The sequence below is a fragment of the Scomber japonicus genome, chromosome 5, assembly GCF_027409825.1.
Source record: "Scomber japonicus isolate fScoJap1 chromosome 5, fScoJap1.pri, whole genome shotgun sequence".
Lineage (NCBI taxonomy): Eukaryota > Metazoa > Chordata > Actinopteri > Scombriformes > Scombridae > Scomber > Scomber japonicus.
The window spans coordinates 5,614,988-5,632,450 of NC_070582.1; the positions used below are offsets into that span (position 1 = coordinate 5,614,988).

The 17,463-nt window shown below is 41.5% G+C and overlaps 1 protein-coding gene across 1 annotated transcript; it reads right to left on the reverse strand.

Moving 5' to 3' along the window:
- Positions 1 to 406: 406 nt before the first annotated feature.
- On the reverse strand, positions 407 to 13,611 carry LOC128358617 (L-fucose kinase). The gene is made up of 23 exons (XM_053318953.1): positions 13,071 to 13,611; positions 11,670 to 11,821; positions 11,121 to 11,171; positions 10,907 to 11,032; positions 10,434 to 10,506; positions 9,803 to 9,900; positions 9,483 to 9,563; positions 8,648 to 8,767; positions 8,290 to 8,461; positions 7,567 to 7,673; positions 7,356 to 7,454; positions 6,721 to 6,894; positions 6,308 to 6,390; positions 5,494 to 5,849; positions 5,062 to 5,287; positions 4,789 to 4,955; positions 3,329 to 3,556; positions 3,087 to 3,230; positions 2,710 to 2,829; positions 2,254 to 2,441; positions 1,629 to 1,728; positions 991 to 1,214; positions 407 to 498 (listed from the first exon to the last, which is right to left on the reverse strand). Exons 1-23 carry the CDS (start codon positions 13,150 to 13,152, stop codon positions 427 to 429), a joined length of 3,243 nt encoding a protein of 1,080 aa, XP_053174928.1. The 5' UTR covers positions 13,153 to 13,611; the 3' UTR covers positions 407 to 426.
- Positions 13,612 to 17,463: the final 3,852 nt, after the last annotated feature.

Here is a 17,463-nt window from a genome sequence, read left to right on the forward strand (position 1 = left end):
AAAGTAAAACAACATGACTTCCATTTTCTTTTGCGGGGGTGAATCTTTGTGCATTTGTATTCCTGCTTTAAACAAAGCCGTCTGCCAAATGATTGTCACATCCAGTATTTAGTGAAAATGAAGGTGTTGTACTATCTCCATCAACACTGCAAACACACTGTTTTAACACACTGACACACACACTGAAAACAACGAGGTTCTTGTCCTAAGTATTTATTCTGTCGATTCACATGTGAATAATAATATATGAGAATACAGTTCAATCTTCATGATCAAATACTGGACACAATATCAGTTTGATTATCAAAATGAGTTCATAAAATACAAAATTGTCTCATTCACATTCATATTAGTGCATCAGCTCTCACTGTAAACTGAGAGCATTTAAATATTTGTGTGTGTGTGTGTGTGTGTGTGTGTGTATCCTCAGGATGGTGGTAGGACTGTGATCCCATCCATGTCCAGCTCCACAGAGTGAACACTGAAGTCTCCCAGACCCTGAAAATAAAACAAACCAAATATCACCATTGTAACTACTCAGGTAACTATCACCACAGTAACCAAACAGACAAAACACACAATAAAATAAAATGTGACGGTAAAATGTGAGAAGTGAAGTCTTGTCTTCTGTATTTATTGTCTAGCTGTTGTTATATGGTAAAACATTGACATGTTTTGCCATATAAAGAGAAAAGTCCGCACACTGCAGCTCCCAACGGACTTTTCCACGTCCATGAGAGAACACAGAGCTTATCTTTACAGTGGCTACATATCACAAATTCACAAATTTGTGCTTTATAATCCAGCCGTATTGTTTATACACATCATAATTCTGTGAAATAACAGACTAAATCATGAAGCTGGCTGTAGTTTGGTAACAGGAGTGATGGAAATTACTGGTTTCCATTGTAAGTAATAATCTCTGTGGCTAAATAACAAGCATGACATAAATTAAGTTAGATACAATATATTTTCCCCTATGGCTCTTACCGTTGTGTTGTTGAGGACTTGAAGCACCGCCTGCTGCTGTTGTGGCTCCCGGGTCAGTACATAGAGGAAACCGCCGCCGCCAGCCCCGGCCAGACTCTGACCCAGGACCAGCGGCCTCAGAGCGTCCATCATGGCTCTCACTGAAGCCGGCTCACAACCGGGAGCCATGAGCTTCTTCTGCTGCCATGAGCGGTCCAGACATAGACCGAGTCCGGACAGAGAGCCTGCAGAGGAAGGAAGAGAGCTCATCTTTTCACCAGCTTTGATTCTTCACTGTCTGGTCCTCGGCAAAAGGAATTGTGGGAAATGTAGGATCAGACGAAATGATGGGAGTAATTAATAACCTGGGTCTATTTAAACGCATAATCCCAACATTTTGGGGAAATACACTTCATTCTCTTCATGGTGGAGGCAGCACCTTGAAACACATTATATCTTGTTTGTTTAAACTACACAAACTTAAACTACAAACTGGTAAGATACTAAAAGTTAAGGTTATGTATAAAATAGTCCACCTCACTTGTGTGAGTTAATAACTAACTATTTGCAGTGTCTTTACTATTTGCATGATTCTAGCTTGTCTAGCTGTTTTTTCTTCTTCTACAGTATTAATCTTACTGTGTGTTGAACAGTCTCACCGTCTGTACATGCTCTGGCACAGTCCTCTGAGTTAGCCACCAACTGGTGGGCGTTCTGAACCATCGAGGGAAGACGACTGTACCAGCTACGCACCACATCCTGCAGACAAACCATCATCATCATCATCGATGCAAAAGAACTGTTGAAGGCAATGAGACTACCTGATTAAATAAATGTTGTAATAATAATACGAAGAAGAAAGAATCTTTGTGTAAAAAAGTTTACACAGTGAGCTTTATAGTAAGCTACTGTTAACGTGAATCTCCAACTCAACTGTGCATTGTGGGTAATGTAGTTTTAGTATTTGTTTTTACATATTTTGTCACATTTTTATATATTTATAAAGTTTTATGCTTTGTTATCTGTTTTATAATAAGACTTTTTTTAAATTTTCTAATAAGACTTCTTTTCTTCTTGGGTACAATAAAAGTTAATTATGTCAGATTTTGTGTCTTCTCTTCCCTCAAATCAATTAACACAGCTTCAAAGGTGTAAACCACCTATAATTAACAAAATGTGTTTAATTCAGGATGATCTACCTGATCGATTTGCTTACATGAGTAGTTGTATTCAGATGAAAGACAGACACAGAGAATGAGACTATAAACAGAAAGGAAGCACCACCTGCAGAAGGTTGCGAGCCAGACGAGTCTTGCCGGTGTACACCAGCAGGAGGTGCTGCTCCAGAGACACCAGGAAGTCGTCTGGAGGACTGAGATGTTCCACTTCCACCTGCAGGGGCAGAGACGCCTTGGAACGACCCACCTTGACCCCGCCCACCAGACCTCCGACCTGATCCTGCCAGCCTCCACCTGGAAGAGGAGGAGAAGTTCAGCCCAAACAGAGAGGCAGTTGAGTCCTGTGTTTGCAAGTGTTCACTGGACAACTCATGATTTACAGAGTTGGGAAATATATGACGGGATGACACAAAGCTGGATGTACACTGTTGTTTAAATTATTACTATAAGCTGCAGAGAGACTGAAATCATTAAAAACAAACCCAGACTAATTATATAATTACATGGACTGAAGTGAAAGCTTCCTGGAAGAATAACTCTACCCACTCAGAGAGCTACAAACCTGTGGTCAGTATTTGTTCCAGGTAGAGGACAGCGTGGATGAGTGAGTCTGTGTTGTAGGTTCGACCTGTGCATCTGTAGACTGCAGCCAGCAGCGCCCCCGCCAGGATACTGCTGGTACCTGCCGGACGACAGTTGATCAAAATGAGATTATAACCTATTGAGCATTCGTCCTCTCCCCTCACCCCACACAAATGAACTTTAATGATCCATTATCTATTTCCACTATTTTCCATTATTCTACTTAGAGAAAGCAAAATATTAGTAATCTCAAATCTGATTTATACTTTAATATATGTTGTTACTACTACAACTACTACTATGGCAGGTGTAGTTTTTATGTTGATGTAGATGTGTTGTGTAGGTTGTTTTTCTCACCCAGTCCTGATCCTGTGGGCAGCACTGACCAGCTGTGGAGCTCCACCCCTCCTCCCCATCGCTGCATCAGCTGTTCCCCTAGAGAGTGCTGGGAAGAGAGAGACACCAGATCGCTGCACACACACACCGCCTTCAGCAGCGCTCCTGCACACACACACAAACACAAAAACACACACTAAAGTCAGCACTGAGGTTAATCCTGTTTATCTCATTTAACCAGTCCAAACATAGTCTGTCCCTACCAGGTGCATGTGGCTGACAGTAGTCCTTCAGGTCATCCAGACTATCACACACCGTCTCTGTGGAAACTCCACTGTCCCGCCCGCCAGTGTAGCTGACCAGCAGGAGGCGGGGCTCTCTGATGCGACGGGCCCTGGCACCAATAGGACGCTTCCCATCAACCTTCACTGCAACATTGGTGACAGAGCCGCCATGCTCAAAGGCGATGGGAGGCGTATCGCTCCAGCCGCCTTATACGAGAAATAGTACTGGTTACAATTACTGTGTTTCAATCAATCAATCAATCTTTATTTGTATAGCGCCAAACAAAGTCATCTCAAGGCACTTTACACATAGAGCAGGTTCTAAACCGAACTCTTCAGGTTTTAACTTTAAAGAGACCCAACACTCCCACATGAGCAACAGTGGCAAGAAAAAAACTCCCTTTTGTTTCCACTGGCATTTTCATTTTGAGCTTAAAAAAATCAGAGTGGAAACACCAGAGATACAGAAAAAGGGAATATCTGTAAAAAGATTTCCTGTTGTCCAGTCCAGCTGCTCTTTTAGTGACATCATCTTGTTGTGTCCTCTTCTTCTACAAAGTTTAACGGTGTCTAATAATTAAACTAAATTAAAATTAAACAGTTTATCTTGATTAACCAACTCCTAATATTCATATGATTGTAAAATGATGGCAATATGCATTTGCTCAGTTTTCTTTTGATCAAATTTGTGCAACATTTGGGTCAAAACTTGGTTAGTGTTAGAAATTGGTGGAAAATATTGTTGATGGTGGTCAACCACTCAGCAGTCAGTAGTTTTTTGGGGCATTTTTTGTATTTATTAGATATTTAATGGCAAAGACACTGACAGGAAACAAGGAGAGAGAGAGATGGGTATGATATGCAACAAAGCTCCCTTGCGAGACACGAATTAGGGTCATTGCATGTATGTGGCATGCACAGTAACCACTTGGCTACCAGGGTGCTCCAAAAGTCTCTTGAGATTTAACTGTAAAACATTGACTTTTCTGCCAATCTACAACTTCAACCATTTTTAAATTTGTGCAGAACTTTGGTTGTATTTGGTGTATGTACCTTGAAGGAGCTACACTAAAATTAACAATCGTCCAACTGCAGAAATCCATGCAACAAGAGACCCCACTGAGGTATCCATTGATTCCTCCATGGGGTGAATATCGTCCAGGCTTGCCAAGTCAGCTCAAATCTTCAGCAGCGTATTTTAAAATATTTGCAATGTCCTGGGTGAATTACTGTGGCTAACCCCACCATAATCGCCACCTTTGCAGGTATTTTAAGACTGTAAATGTGTCTTAATGTCGTCAAAGGATGTATTTTATGTCTGTTTTGACATTATTGGGCAACAACAACAGTCTTTTGTTATACTACACCTGTCGACCAATGGCTATAGACAAAAGTAGCAGGGTAACTTCAACAGAGGTAGTTGGAGCTTGTCCACTCACCTGCTAAGTCCAGTCTGGCCGGACACTCCACTTCCTGCCACTGCTCAAGGGGCGGGACATCACCCTGGCCAATGGAGATGAACCTCTGCGATGACATCACAGCCTGTCGCAGCAGCACCTGACCAGCGCCCTCGTAATGTCGTGCCGCCCGCACTAGCAAATCCGGCCTGTAGGGGAAGTCATGGGAAGAAAGGTATCATTATGTTAAAAACCACCAATAAAACCACCAATAAAAAACAAAAACTGAATGAAAACCAAAAGAGTGAAGCTCACCTGCTGAGCCAATGAGCTCTCTGTGTAGCCAAGGCATTGACTCCGCCCCTCAGGTTACCCTCCTCTAACAGGAAGTAGGCGGAGCTCCAGGCCTCATTAGCAGCTGGCCCACTTCTCAGCCCCCCTCTACCTTTGGCCATGCACACCAACACGTCGGCGATACAGGAGAGACAGCGAGCGGCCACGCCCAACTCTGCACCGGGCCCCATCCCGCTACCTGCTGCAACTGAAGGACACATTCAGAGGAGAAATGTTAAGTTCCTTTAGTTAATTCCACCTAATAATATCATTTATTTTCATACACCCAAACTATTAACTAAACTAATTCCCCCTGTTTCCAGCCTGTAGCGTAATATTTAGCATACAAAAAAATAAAAGTTAAAGAATACAGAGAGAACAAAACATTTTTTATAGCTATAATTTGTGACTTACTGCTGTCCAGTGTTTCCAGCAGCGCTCCCTGCTGGCCTCCCAGAGCTGCCGCCCTGAAGCAAGGCAACAGGCAGACGTCTGTCCGACTTGTCAGGGCGTCAGTCACCCTCCTCCTCCCCGCCAGGAACAGTAACTCCTCCCTCCACTGGAGCTCCCCCTCCTGGTGGGTGAGGGCCAGCACCTCCTTTAACGACAGTCTCCACGCCTCCCTCCACCTCCGCAGACAGCCAGGTCCGCCCAGCAGCCAGCCGACACCTCCCTCCAGACCCACGGCACCTTCTCTGGGGTGGAGGACTGGGAAGAGACGAGCCTCCAGCAGGGAGCGCTGTTCTCCTCTGACCCACAGCTCCTCAGGCCTGAGAGGAGGAGGAGGAGAAAGAGGATGAAGAAATAATTGTATTAATTTTCAGAGAGAATAACCATAAAACTAAATCTCACATTCCATTATTTTCAGTTTCTTCTTGTTACTATTTCTTTTGACAATTTTGCTTTTTGTTGTAAGTTATCACAAGTTCTTTAACTTATTTTATGATTTTTATATTTGACCTGTTTTGCTTTTTCTTGTTCTATTGATCAATGTAATTTTTAGATGTTGTTCTTGTCATGTTGTAGTTTTTGATTAGAGGAAGACCAGCGATCACTTTAACTACACTTTGATTAATATGTTTGGTTTTTTTTTAACTTATTTTAAACATTTCTTTTACTTTCCTTATTATATTTTATTTCAAAATAGATAATATATAAATTATAAAGGTAATTTCAGGGAAGCAGACTTGTTAAAGTAATGTTTAAAAGTCAAAGGTCAGAGTCCTACTGTATTCCAGTTTTGCTGTAGAAGAGGCTCCATCTGTGGTTGAGGAAGGAGGCTTTATCATCATCATCATCATTAGAGGAGACCTGAGGAGAAGTTCAGAGAGGAAGGTTCATATTGTATATCTTAAAGGATGTACTCATTTGGGACGGCTGAAGCTTCATATTAGCTTCAGATAAACTTTTAAATACTTTTTTTTCTTTACACAGAAGGGGGACTGTGGATTTTGTCCTCCATCACTTTCATTGTAAGTGTATTATGAAGGGATTTTCTAATGGTCAGTACGAACATGAGGAATGATTACAGCAAGACAAACTGCTTTAATGTTCAAATTATCCACTGAATCTCAGTTTGAAAAAGAAAAGATGAACTCAGATTCAGTCGCCGTCAATGGTTCAACGGTCCCCGTTTTCTACCTCCAGGTCGTCCTGAGCTCCCATCACTGTGTAGACGTTCAGCTTCAGTTCTCCCAGCTGAATTCGATGTCCCTGTATGATGATGTCACTGGCCAGCAACAGCTGCCTGATACACTGTGACGTGGACAACTCGAGACCCGACAGTAGACAACCTGACGGGACTTCCAGAGGACCCTGTGGAGAGGTTAGAGGTCAAAACACTGTAGCACTGAAAGCAAAGCTGGAGAATAACATCATGCACTGTAACGGGTTGAAGAATTTATTCAGCTATCAAAATTATTAACCACACTGATGCTTTTCCTGTTCTGATGAGTCAAAATCTCTGGAGAAGGTGAAGAGTCTCAACGTTTACAGTGCCTGAAACTTACTGCAAAGTACTGTCTATGTGATGCTTGAAATTGCTCCATTGTGGGACTAATAACAGATTATTATCTTATCTTACATCGTCATATAGATAAGATTATTGAATATTTTGCAGTGTGTTGGTCAGACAAAACAAAACACTTGATGCCTTTGAATGATACTATGGGAAAATGAAAACGATTATTAACAAAAATGATCTGCAGATCGATCAATAATGGAAATAATCATTTACTGAAGCTTTAACTACATATAAACATAATTTTTCTGCTGACCTGTAGGTGGCAGTGTTGCACCACTGCTCCAGTCGCCACAGTAACATCTCCCTCCAGAATGCTGTTGATCACCTGACCTTCGCTCACGCCGCTCTTACTCTGCAGGGAAACAGGAAACAGGAAACAGGAAGGCAGGTGATGTTAGAGAGCGAGGACCTGATTATGATTGGCGACACTTTGAATGACATTGATTATGAACAGGAAGTGACACCTGGATGTGTGAGAGAGTGTTTCCATCTGTCCAATCACGGGTCAGTCGGTCGATGTGTTGTTTTCCGGACAGAGTCAGGTAGTCATAACGACCGCCAGGAACGTAAACTGTCAGGGAGAGAGCAGAGGACAGATATCAGACAAATATTGTTCCAACCAGGCAGGGAGTTCCGGTCCTCTAAAATGAGGCCAACGTGGAAGTAACTTAAAACTGCATTCTATAAAAAGGCCACCAGGGGGCGACCGTATTGGTGTCAAAAGGACTTCCGTCTCCATACAAATCAATGGAGAATTCACCAACTTCTCACTTTGTTTTCAAAATGTGTTTATGGTCTCAATCGCTAGTTTAAAGCCTTCTCCAATGCAGTATGATGTTCATTTGTGAAATTTTGGCCTCCCTGATTTTATATTTGATGATAAAGTAGGGTATGCATTAGGGCGTGGCTACGTCCTGATTGACATGTTGATTGCCCAATGTCCTTGAGATCCAGCCCTCGCAACCATAGCAACCTCCCCGCTCCGCCTATGGCTCCGCCTCATGCCCATATAAGTAGAATCCATTTTTTTATTTTTCCCAGCACGCACCAGAAATTTTCAAGATGGTGCTGCCCAGATTCTAAACTCGCGATCTACAATCATCCACCAGGTGGCGCTATGTTCCTTTGGTGTAAGAGCCTCACAATAACAAAGCCAATTTAAAAAGGTAAACATAAGAGACACCCACCCAGGCTGAGTGGAGCTCCTCTCAAGATCCTCCACAGCTCTGTCCTGCCACCCCTCACCGGCGCACCCTGTGGACCACCAGCTGAACTACAGCCGGCTCTGTCTTCACTCACAAACTGATCCTGAGTCAAATCTGAGCAGAGACACTTCAGCACGTCCAGGAAGAGAGAGATCTGAGGAGCGATGAAACAAGAAAATCTATTTAATCTTTGAAAAGAATCTGATTTTGTGATCCATATTTTTATACATTTAACTGTTCTATTAGTCAAGATATCAGGTACATTACAAAGCATGTTTAAGCATTTTATTCGTATAACTCTTCAAAATAAATTCAAGAAAGAAGGAAAAAAAACTGGTACTTTAAGGGGCGGAGCTCCAGAGTCCAGGCCCAGGTAGGTGCAGCCGTCCAGAGGAGGAGTGACGTGAGTCTGCAATAACTTCTCTGATACAGACCTGCTGAAGAAGACTGGACCTGACACCTACAGACAGACAAAAAACAAATAAACAAACATGCAAAATGAATTAAAGCTGAGACTTAACACTTTAATGTAGTATCTATTGTTTTATTTCAAATTTGGTGTGCTGAAACACAGCCTGAAGAACAAAAACGTGTAACCGTCCAAATGCTTAATGTCTGGACTGTATATATATAGAACATGAGTTTTCATTTTTACCAATATGACTCATTGAAAACACTTATTTAACTGTAATTTACTTTTTTTCAGTATTTTATGTTCTATGCACTTGTGGTTGAAACATGTTAAACAAATAAATTTACCTGACGTTAAACATCAAATTTCACTTTCAGAAGCTTTTCCACCACAACAAGAGGAAAATATGAACTATTTGTATGTCTTTGGAGCATTTTCCTAAGAGAGTTTTGAATGGTTAATTGCGCCAAACTGTAAAAAAAAAAAAAAAAAATCTATTTTCCTCTTACACTTTGTGGTATGGAGCTAGATGGATTAGTAATTTAGTAAGATTTTGTGAGTTTTCCTTCTGACATTTTTGCCACCAGCTCATCCTGACTAATTTTGAGTGAAATAACCCTTTAAGAAAATTCATGCTAGCATTAAACATTATCAAGCAGCAGCTCAAACAACAACACTAGTAGCTGCTTTACTTGGTTAAACCCCACTTTCTTACAGAAGGCGTGTTTGATTTTACTACTTATTTGCAGGAAGGAGGACCTACCAGTGGTACTTTCCCATCGGGCATCACTGATTGTTGGATCTGCTCCTTTGTCCCCTTGTAGATGATGTCTCTGACCTGACCCTGTGAGACAAAAACAAACAACTTCACTCTCATTGTGGATTCATTAAAACTACAAAAGCTATTAACCAGCAATTTTAATATGATAAATTATACATGTGTAGCACAAATAAAACATTTTAACAATCACATGAGTTCATCAATGGAGTAAAAACTGAAGAAACATAAATACATAAATATATACTATAAATAATAAAGATAGGGACAAAAATACATGACATTAGTGTAAATAAAGTGTTCACCTGTTGGTCGGACAGGTAGACTCCATGATTGGCTGCATAGGAGACTTCACCTGGTAACGCCAAAACACGAACACCAGAGAAACCCTCCCAGGACAAAGCTAACACACACACACACACACACACACACACACACACACACACACACACACACAGGAAGTTCAGCGAATAATTACTAATACTCATCCATGGTTTATATTATCCGACAGCATCTTCATCAGTAATTCTGGGTGATTGAAGGAGTATTTTAGACTACAAGCCCCCGACCCTGTGTATCAGTTAGTTAGCTGTAGGCTACAATTTGAGCCTTGTTGTCAACCAATGTTTTTTTTACATTTCAGGCAAACTGGCTCCATTTAAAGTTATGTCAAATTATTTATTATCAGTTCCTGTTTGCAATGTATCCATAGATATACAGGTAGCCATCACTGGATTACTTTGATATGGAAGAAATCTTAAAAATGTGATGATTCTCAGGCACGTTTTGATGTTATAAGGGGAGATGATGACACACATTTAATCTAAAAATATGTTTATCGTGTTTGTACATTTAGATTTTTACTGAGTTTTGACTCAAAGAAGTACACATTTAATGCAGTGATACAGTTATAGAGTTAGTTTACCCCACACTAACCAAAGTCAGGAGGTATGGTCAGGATCATATCAGTGCTGCAGACCCAAACGCCAGGAGGAGAACCAGGACAAATCTGTATTACGTTAAAAAGAGAGACCCAAAAGTTTGCTCAGTGGTAGTGGCTCTAACACACAACCCTGCTCTGAATTTAAAGCTTAATCTCTAGAAGCTTAAACTAGAAGCAGCAGCAGGATGCAAGCAGTCATCTGTGCGACTGATAGCGCAGATTGTTTCTATGTTCTCACCATTTTATTATATATGTAGTTTGATTTCATAGCTGTGACGTAAAGTGTTAAGTACTTTGTGTTTTAAGAATTCTTCAAGTTGATCTTCAGTCTGAAGAAGACCATAGAAGTCGAAATGTCACTTGTGCATTATGCCGGCTTTTTTCTAGATTTCACACAGTTGTTATTTGGTCCAGTTAGTACTTGCTTCCTTACTCTGGATGTGCAACAAATAAAAAGCATCTTAACCTGGTTACTGAGGCAGTCCAGCAGCAGGTCCAGACAGCAGACTGGAGCCTGGACTCTCTGGTCATGTTTCTCTTGAGGTAGCCAGCAGAAAGCTCGGCTGCAGGAGCTCCAGGGGAAATCCCGACCCTGCAGGAAGAAACAAATCGATGTTTGATGTGGAAAAATATAAAACAATATCTGCAGAACAAAATGTGGCAGCAGCAGCTGTACGCACTGTGTGGAGGATGAGGATGTGAGCATCGTCCAGGACGTCTGCTGTCACCACCTGAGGGAAACAGTACAGGAAATAATACTTCTTCAGTCAAAACGCAGAGACCCTGTTATCAATTAACAACATATCATAGAACAGGATTTCTGACTAAGCTCTCTTTCTGTCCAAAGCATTTTGCACCTCATTTGTGTGAACTGTACACATATATTGGAGCTTGCTATAAGTTGTGTGAGTCTTGCTTGTTGATTTTGATGAAAACATTGTTTCACAACGATGTGTTGGATGCTTAAATACAATCTGATGGGTTTTTATCTGTTAGAAATGAGCACTCTGATGATCGAAGGCTCTGGTAGTCAACATGTCATGTCAGCACCAGTGTTAGTAGTTTTAGGTAGTTGCAGACTATATTCTCACCAATCTGAGCAGTAAATTCTGTCAAATTCAAACCCAGTCCAATCTGCGTACCAGTACAACCAGTCTGAAGCAGTGTATCTCAGTGTAACCAGTTTGACCAGTCCTTCTGAGCAGTGTATTCCCAGTATGATAACTCACAGTGTGTCCAGCTCTGCTGCTCAGGTGTTCTGCAGCGACCAGCAGAGCATTGAACGTCGCCCCGCCACTGCCAACCGGCTCCTGGCGATCCTGCACCGTCAAAACCAACGCATCCGGAGACAGAGAGCCACGCTGCTGCCGCAACTCTAACTCTGTCACACACACACACACACACACACACACACACACACACACACACACACACACACACACACACACACACACAGTTATCAAATTATAATTCAGATCTGTCTCAAACATCAAGGATTTACTATATTTGGGTTTTGGACTGTTGGTTGAATTAAATAAGTAGTAAGTAGTATAAGTAGTAGTAGTAGTAATAGTAGTAAGTCATTTTTGTGAAACTACAACAGGTATTTTTCACTTTTCATTGACAAAATGAATTAATGATTAATCAAGAAAACTATTGTACTGTTTTTTGTTTTTGTGTTTTTTTATGGTGTGAATTTGGTTGTCGACTGCTGTTGCAAATCAAATTGCCCCTCAGGGACAATAAAACTTTCTAATCTAATCTAATCAACAGATAAATCAATAATGAAAATAACAGTTAGATGCTTCCCTAAATATATGCATAAAATTTTAGGGCTGAAATGATTAGCTGGTTAAAAGTAATTGAGTGACATGAAACAATGATGTTGTTGTTTTTCATTTTTTAAGCAAAATACCAAAAGTTCCCTTCAGCTTCTCAGTTGTGAAGATTTTCAGTTTTTCCTTACATCTCTACTATCATTTCATCATATCTTTCTGTTTCTTGCAGCAACTTAGACCTTTTTCACTGTTTTCTGATATTTTACAAAAAATGTGTAATTTGTAATCCCTTCATAATGCATTTATAATGTAAGTGATGGAAGACAAAATCCACAGTTGTCCTTCTGTGTTTAAAATGTACTGTTGATCTGAAGCTAATATGAAGCTTCAGCCGTCCAAATGAGTCAAATCAAGTCTTCTAAGTTTCAGTGTTACAGTGTTTTTAGTGTCAAAGTCTTTTTGTTACTATACTTCCACCATAGCTCAATAGGGAAACACTAAGAGGGAATCTGATGCTAAAAAGACTAAATGTGTCAGATATCCACTTGATGTGACTAACTCAGACTGCTGAAGCTGAATAGTAGCTTCACATCTACTTTTAAATTGCCCGAAATGACTGAGTGTTACACTGAAAGCACATTTGAACTATATCTTTTAATAGTCAGTATAAACAGCAGGAATGATTACAGCTTTCACTCTTCATGTGCACACCCTGACTGCTGTTTAAAACATAAAAAAAATGATCAACCTATATTTTAAAGTAATGTTTTCCAACGCCACCTACAGGCCACTTGGTGTAACTGCAGTGCACAGAACTCATCAAAGATCGGACAGATAGCAGATGATCCTCACCTCTCTGAAAGGAGTAGACGGTGTCTTTGTGCTGGCAGGTGAGGACGACCACCGTCCAGCTGAACATTTCCTGCAGGCTCATAGCAGTTTATAATGTCCTAAAGTCAATGCAAAGGTCATAACGAAGCCTAATACCATAGCTTATCCGGTAACGAGAAGCAGGAGTGTTAAGATCGATCCAACTCTGACTGCAGGCAGAAGCAAAAGAAGAAGCTGCAGTGCGGAGTTAGCGGAGCAGATTTATCAAAATAAAGTAAAATAAACGCACCCTGTGGGGTTAATTGATTTATTTAAGTGGATAACATGTAGCCGAAGAGTTCAGGTCGGTGTTGTTGTCTGGTGTCTAACTATTCGCTTGCTCGTTCCGCTTTGGTTTGACTGCTCGGGCTTCCGTAGGGCTACAAATTCGCAGTGTTTGATTTTCATCTTTGGACCTTTCGGCGAGGCGGTGATTGGATAAAGCTGATAAAAACGACGTTTCTGTGACTAATTATTTTTAGAGGTCAGTAATTTGTATTATTTATTAAAATTAAACATCATGAAGGGGTTTAAGAGCACCTTAGGTGAAAGTTATTGATGACTTGTTACTGTTTTAAGCTTTAATTTGATTTATATCCCGGGGCATCCTGGCAGTGGCATGGCGGGCGGGGCTTAGTGTTGCACACTTACAGCCTATACTTTTATACCTTAAACATGCAGACTCTATTTTTGTACCCACATGTGCCTTCTTGTTTTGTGTTGTTCCTTGTTTGTTAAATCAACAAAATATTCAATAAATAGCTACATGCTTCTTCTTCCTCTTCTTTTTAAAAAAGTGTTCCTAATATTTTGTCCATCTCATTAACTTACCTGGGGTGGTGACCAAGGAGCGCAGCTGATTTTAATTGTTAAGTGTGTTTTCCAGTCGCTGTTTTTGAATGCGGAGCAGCAAAGATTGGTGAGCTTTTCCAGAAACTTGAGGGTAGTAATTTTTAACTTCTTTTAAGTTCTACTTCAAATTTATGAGAAATAAACGGATGATAGGCCTAGATGGAAGAGAGAGTGATTAACGTGATCAGAAAAGTGAAGAGTAATAATTGTGTGGCCCTCTTGTTCAAGCAGTGTTTTGTATTTTATAACCTAAATAAAAAATAAATCTAAATATGGGCATAATCTATTATGCTGGTTTACACAAGTGTCTCTGTGGTACAGGCCGACCAAAGCGGTCTAATCTTTAGTAGGAGGCAGATACAGAAGGCTGGATCAGTTGTCCAACAGTATTTTTATTATAATAAATTATATAATGTAACAAAATGTTGTACAAACAATTAACTTAACTCATAAGCATAACTGAAATAAAATTTAAATAAGGTGTACACAACTACACTCTCGCAGAGCAACCCCCTGAGCAGTAGGGCAGCTCCTTATTATATAGAGCCCTCCATCAGCCTGCCCTCTGACTGAAAGTGGACTATACCAGTCCTCAGGTAAGTCCTGAGCCCCTCCTGAAACAGGTAAGTAACAACAAGATTAGCAGTTAAACAACATTCACATGACATCACTTTTATACGGCCTGCCGTCATACATCTGCAACCAAACATCAAATCATAAACAATCTTAATATATACACCCACAACAATTCACCAACCACACCTCCACATGGTTCTTCCCTAGTGACATCACTAATGATGTCGCCAGTCTATAAGTTCAGGAGACATAGGCCGCCTCCTTCCTTTGTTTCCTGAGTACATGTAAGTATGGTGAGTAACAAAGAAAGATGATACAAAACTTATGTCCTCAAACTAAACCAATGAACTCTAACTTCAATACAAGTATGTGTTTTATTTTAACCAAAAGCCTGCTGAGATGTAACTTAACCAAAGTCCCATGAAGCAGCTGCCCCCTGCCATCCCAGCACAGCCTGCAGAGAGGAATCATCTCTAACAGTTTCAACCACCCACCCTACCACCAAACAAGGAGAACCAGCAGCAGCAGGATGGACAGTCGAAGTGGTATTGGACAAGTTAACCCTCACTGAACACACATATATCCTGGCACCATGTTCATGTGTGCTGTTTAACTGTTTCATGCTGACAAACCGCACCATGCTTGTCTCTGAATAGATACACCGCTTCTGGTCGATGAGACGTTTGACTTTGATGTGTCTCTGTCACCTGCCAGGTAAATCAGCACATGTCCACTTTCTGTTTACCACACAAACACTGCCAGGATCACCAATACTGATATTATTTATTAGTAAATGCAACTTATGTGCTCTCATGTAAGGTTTATATTTCGTCTTTAACAGACAACCAGGTGGCAGTGTTGGAAAGTAAATAAACAGGCTACGTTTACTAGAGTACTGTACTAAAGTACAATATTTAGTTTCTTGTACTTTACTTGAGAATTTCCATTTGATGCTACTTCATAGTTCCACTCTCCACTACATTTCAAAGGGAAATATTGTTTTACTCTACCACATTTATTTGCAAGCTTTAGATACTTTTTAGATGAAGATTTGACACAATGGATAATATAGCAGGCCTTTGAAATACAACAGATCACAGGGATAGATACCCCACGGGCCACTGAGACCCTAAATTTGGTACATTTTTGATGGCACAAACTTATGTAAAAAAACAAACATAATGTAACACAGCCTTGCTTAAATGTGACACTTAAAAAAAACAACAAATTAAGTATATATTTAAATTGTAAGCTCAAGTTTCTTAACTTGTTCACACTGCTTATGACATTTGGCATATGACCCATGGAGCTTCATACAGTCTGGGAGGAAAACCTGTAGACCTCACTCTGCAAGTCCTGCCAATTACTTTGCATGTTTCTTTGGGTGATAATCATTTAATCTATGTTTAAATTTACACTTAATATTCTGTAAAATGTGCTACACTTTAGCTCTTGTGGGGATTCAACACTATTTAGCATTAATTATTGATTTGCCGTACACAAAACTGTGAATGCTGCAGGTATAAGTTTCAGTCCTCAATAATTGCTGCTGCAAGCAATTTCATCTCTCTCTGCAGCTCCACAGATGATAAAGATGAGGTATTTGTGGATGGTGTCGGTGGCGTGTGGGTGAGCTGGAGCCCACTGACTGGAGATCAGCTGGAGGCCAGGTGTGAAGAAGCCCACAGACTGGCCGACCACATGGTGATGACGACAAAACTGCTGATGTGACGAGCAACGCCACAACTGAGAGCGAGCAGTTTGTCCAAGACACTGACGCTAAACTGGGCATGATTGGTCAGGCAGCCAATGTGCTCAGTCCCGTCAAACGCCAGACCTTTTGTGTGCAGGACAGTTCCCTGAAGCAGCTGCCCCCTGCCATCCAGCACAGCCTGCAGAGAGGAATCATCTCTAAAAGTTTCAACCAGCAGCCCTGCCACCAAATCAGCTTCATCCACCCACCCTGCCACCAACGCAGGTGCATCAAGCCGCCTCACCACCAATTCGACTTCATCCACCTGCCCTGCCACCAAAGCACCTTCATCCTCCCGCCCAGCCACCAACACACCTTCATCCTTCCCGCCCAGCCACCAACACACCTTCATCCTTCCCGCCCAGCCACCAACACACCTTCATCCTTCCCGCCCAGCCACCAACACACCTTCATCCTTCCCGCCCAGCCACCAACTCTACTTCATCCATCCGCCCTTCCACCAACTCGACCTCATCCATCCGTCCTGCCACCAACACACCTTCATCCCCCCGCCCTGCCACCAACTCGACCTCATCCATCCACCCTGCCACCAACACACCTTCACCCTCCCGCCCCGGCATCAGAGCACCTCCATCCACCCGTCCTGCTTCCACCGCCAGACTCAACACCTCCAGCCCTGTGGCTAAGCATGGGACAATGCTACGAGGAAAAGCTTTGCCATTCTGAGTAAACCAGCTGCCCCTTCAACTTACTCTTCAGCCAGCAAGAGCAGAGTGGAGAAAACCAGACTGCAGCCACCGAGCAAAGTATGATTTTTGTTTCATTCTCGAGTATTTTTCAATACACAGATTAAACATTAAGTCTATAAAACCATAAAATATAATGAAAGGGGTTCACATTTTGGTTTTTGCACATCCCATAAGGTTTCATATGGAAAATAATTTTCATGACTCCAGCTGGCTAGCTAGTTCTGGCTATGTCCATAGTAAATTTTGATTGATGCAGGCAGCTACACCAACGGCTCTATAGTCTGACATTCTCTCTGTTCTCTTCTTCAGGTTCTCCTGTTCGATCTTCCGGCTCCGACTCTGCAACCTCCAGAGAAACTGCTCATCGACCTGACCAGTACCCCCAACCTGATCCGATCCAGCAACAATAGCTGCACCACAACCAAGGTAATTGACACCTTACCTGCGGTGGTGGCTCAGGAGGTAGGAGGTTGGAACATTGGCG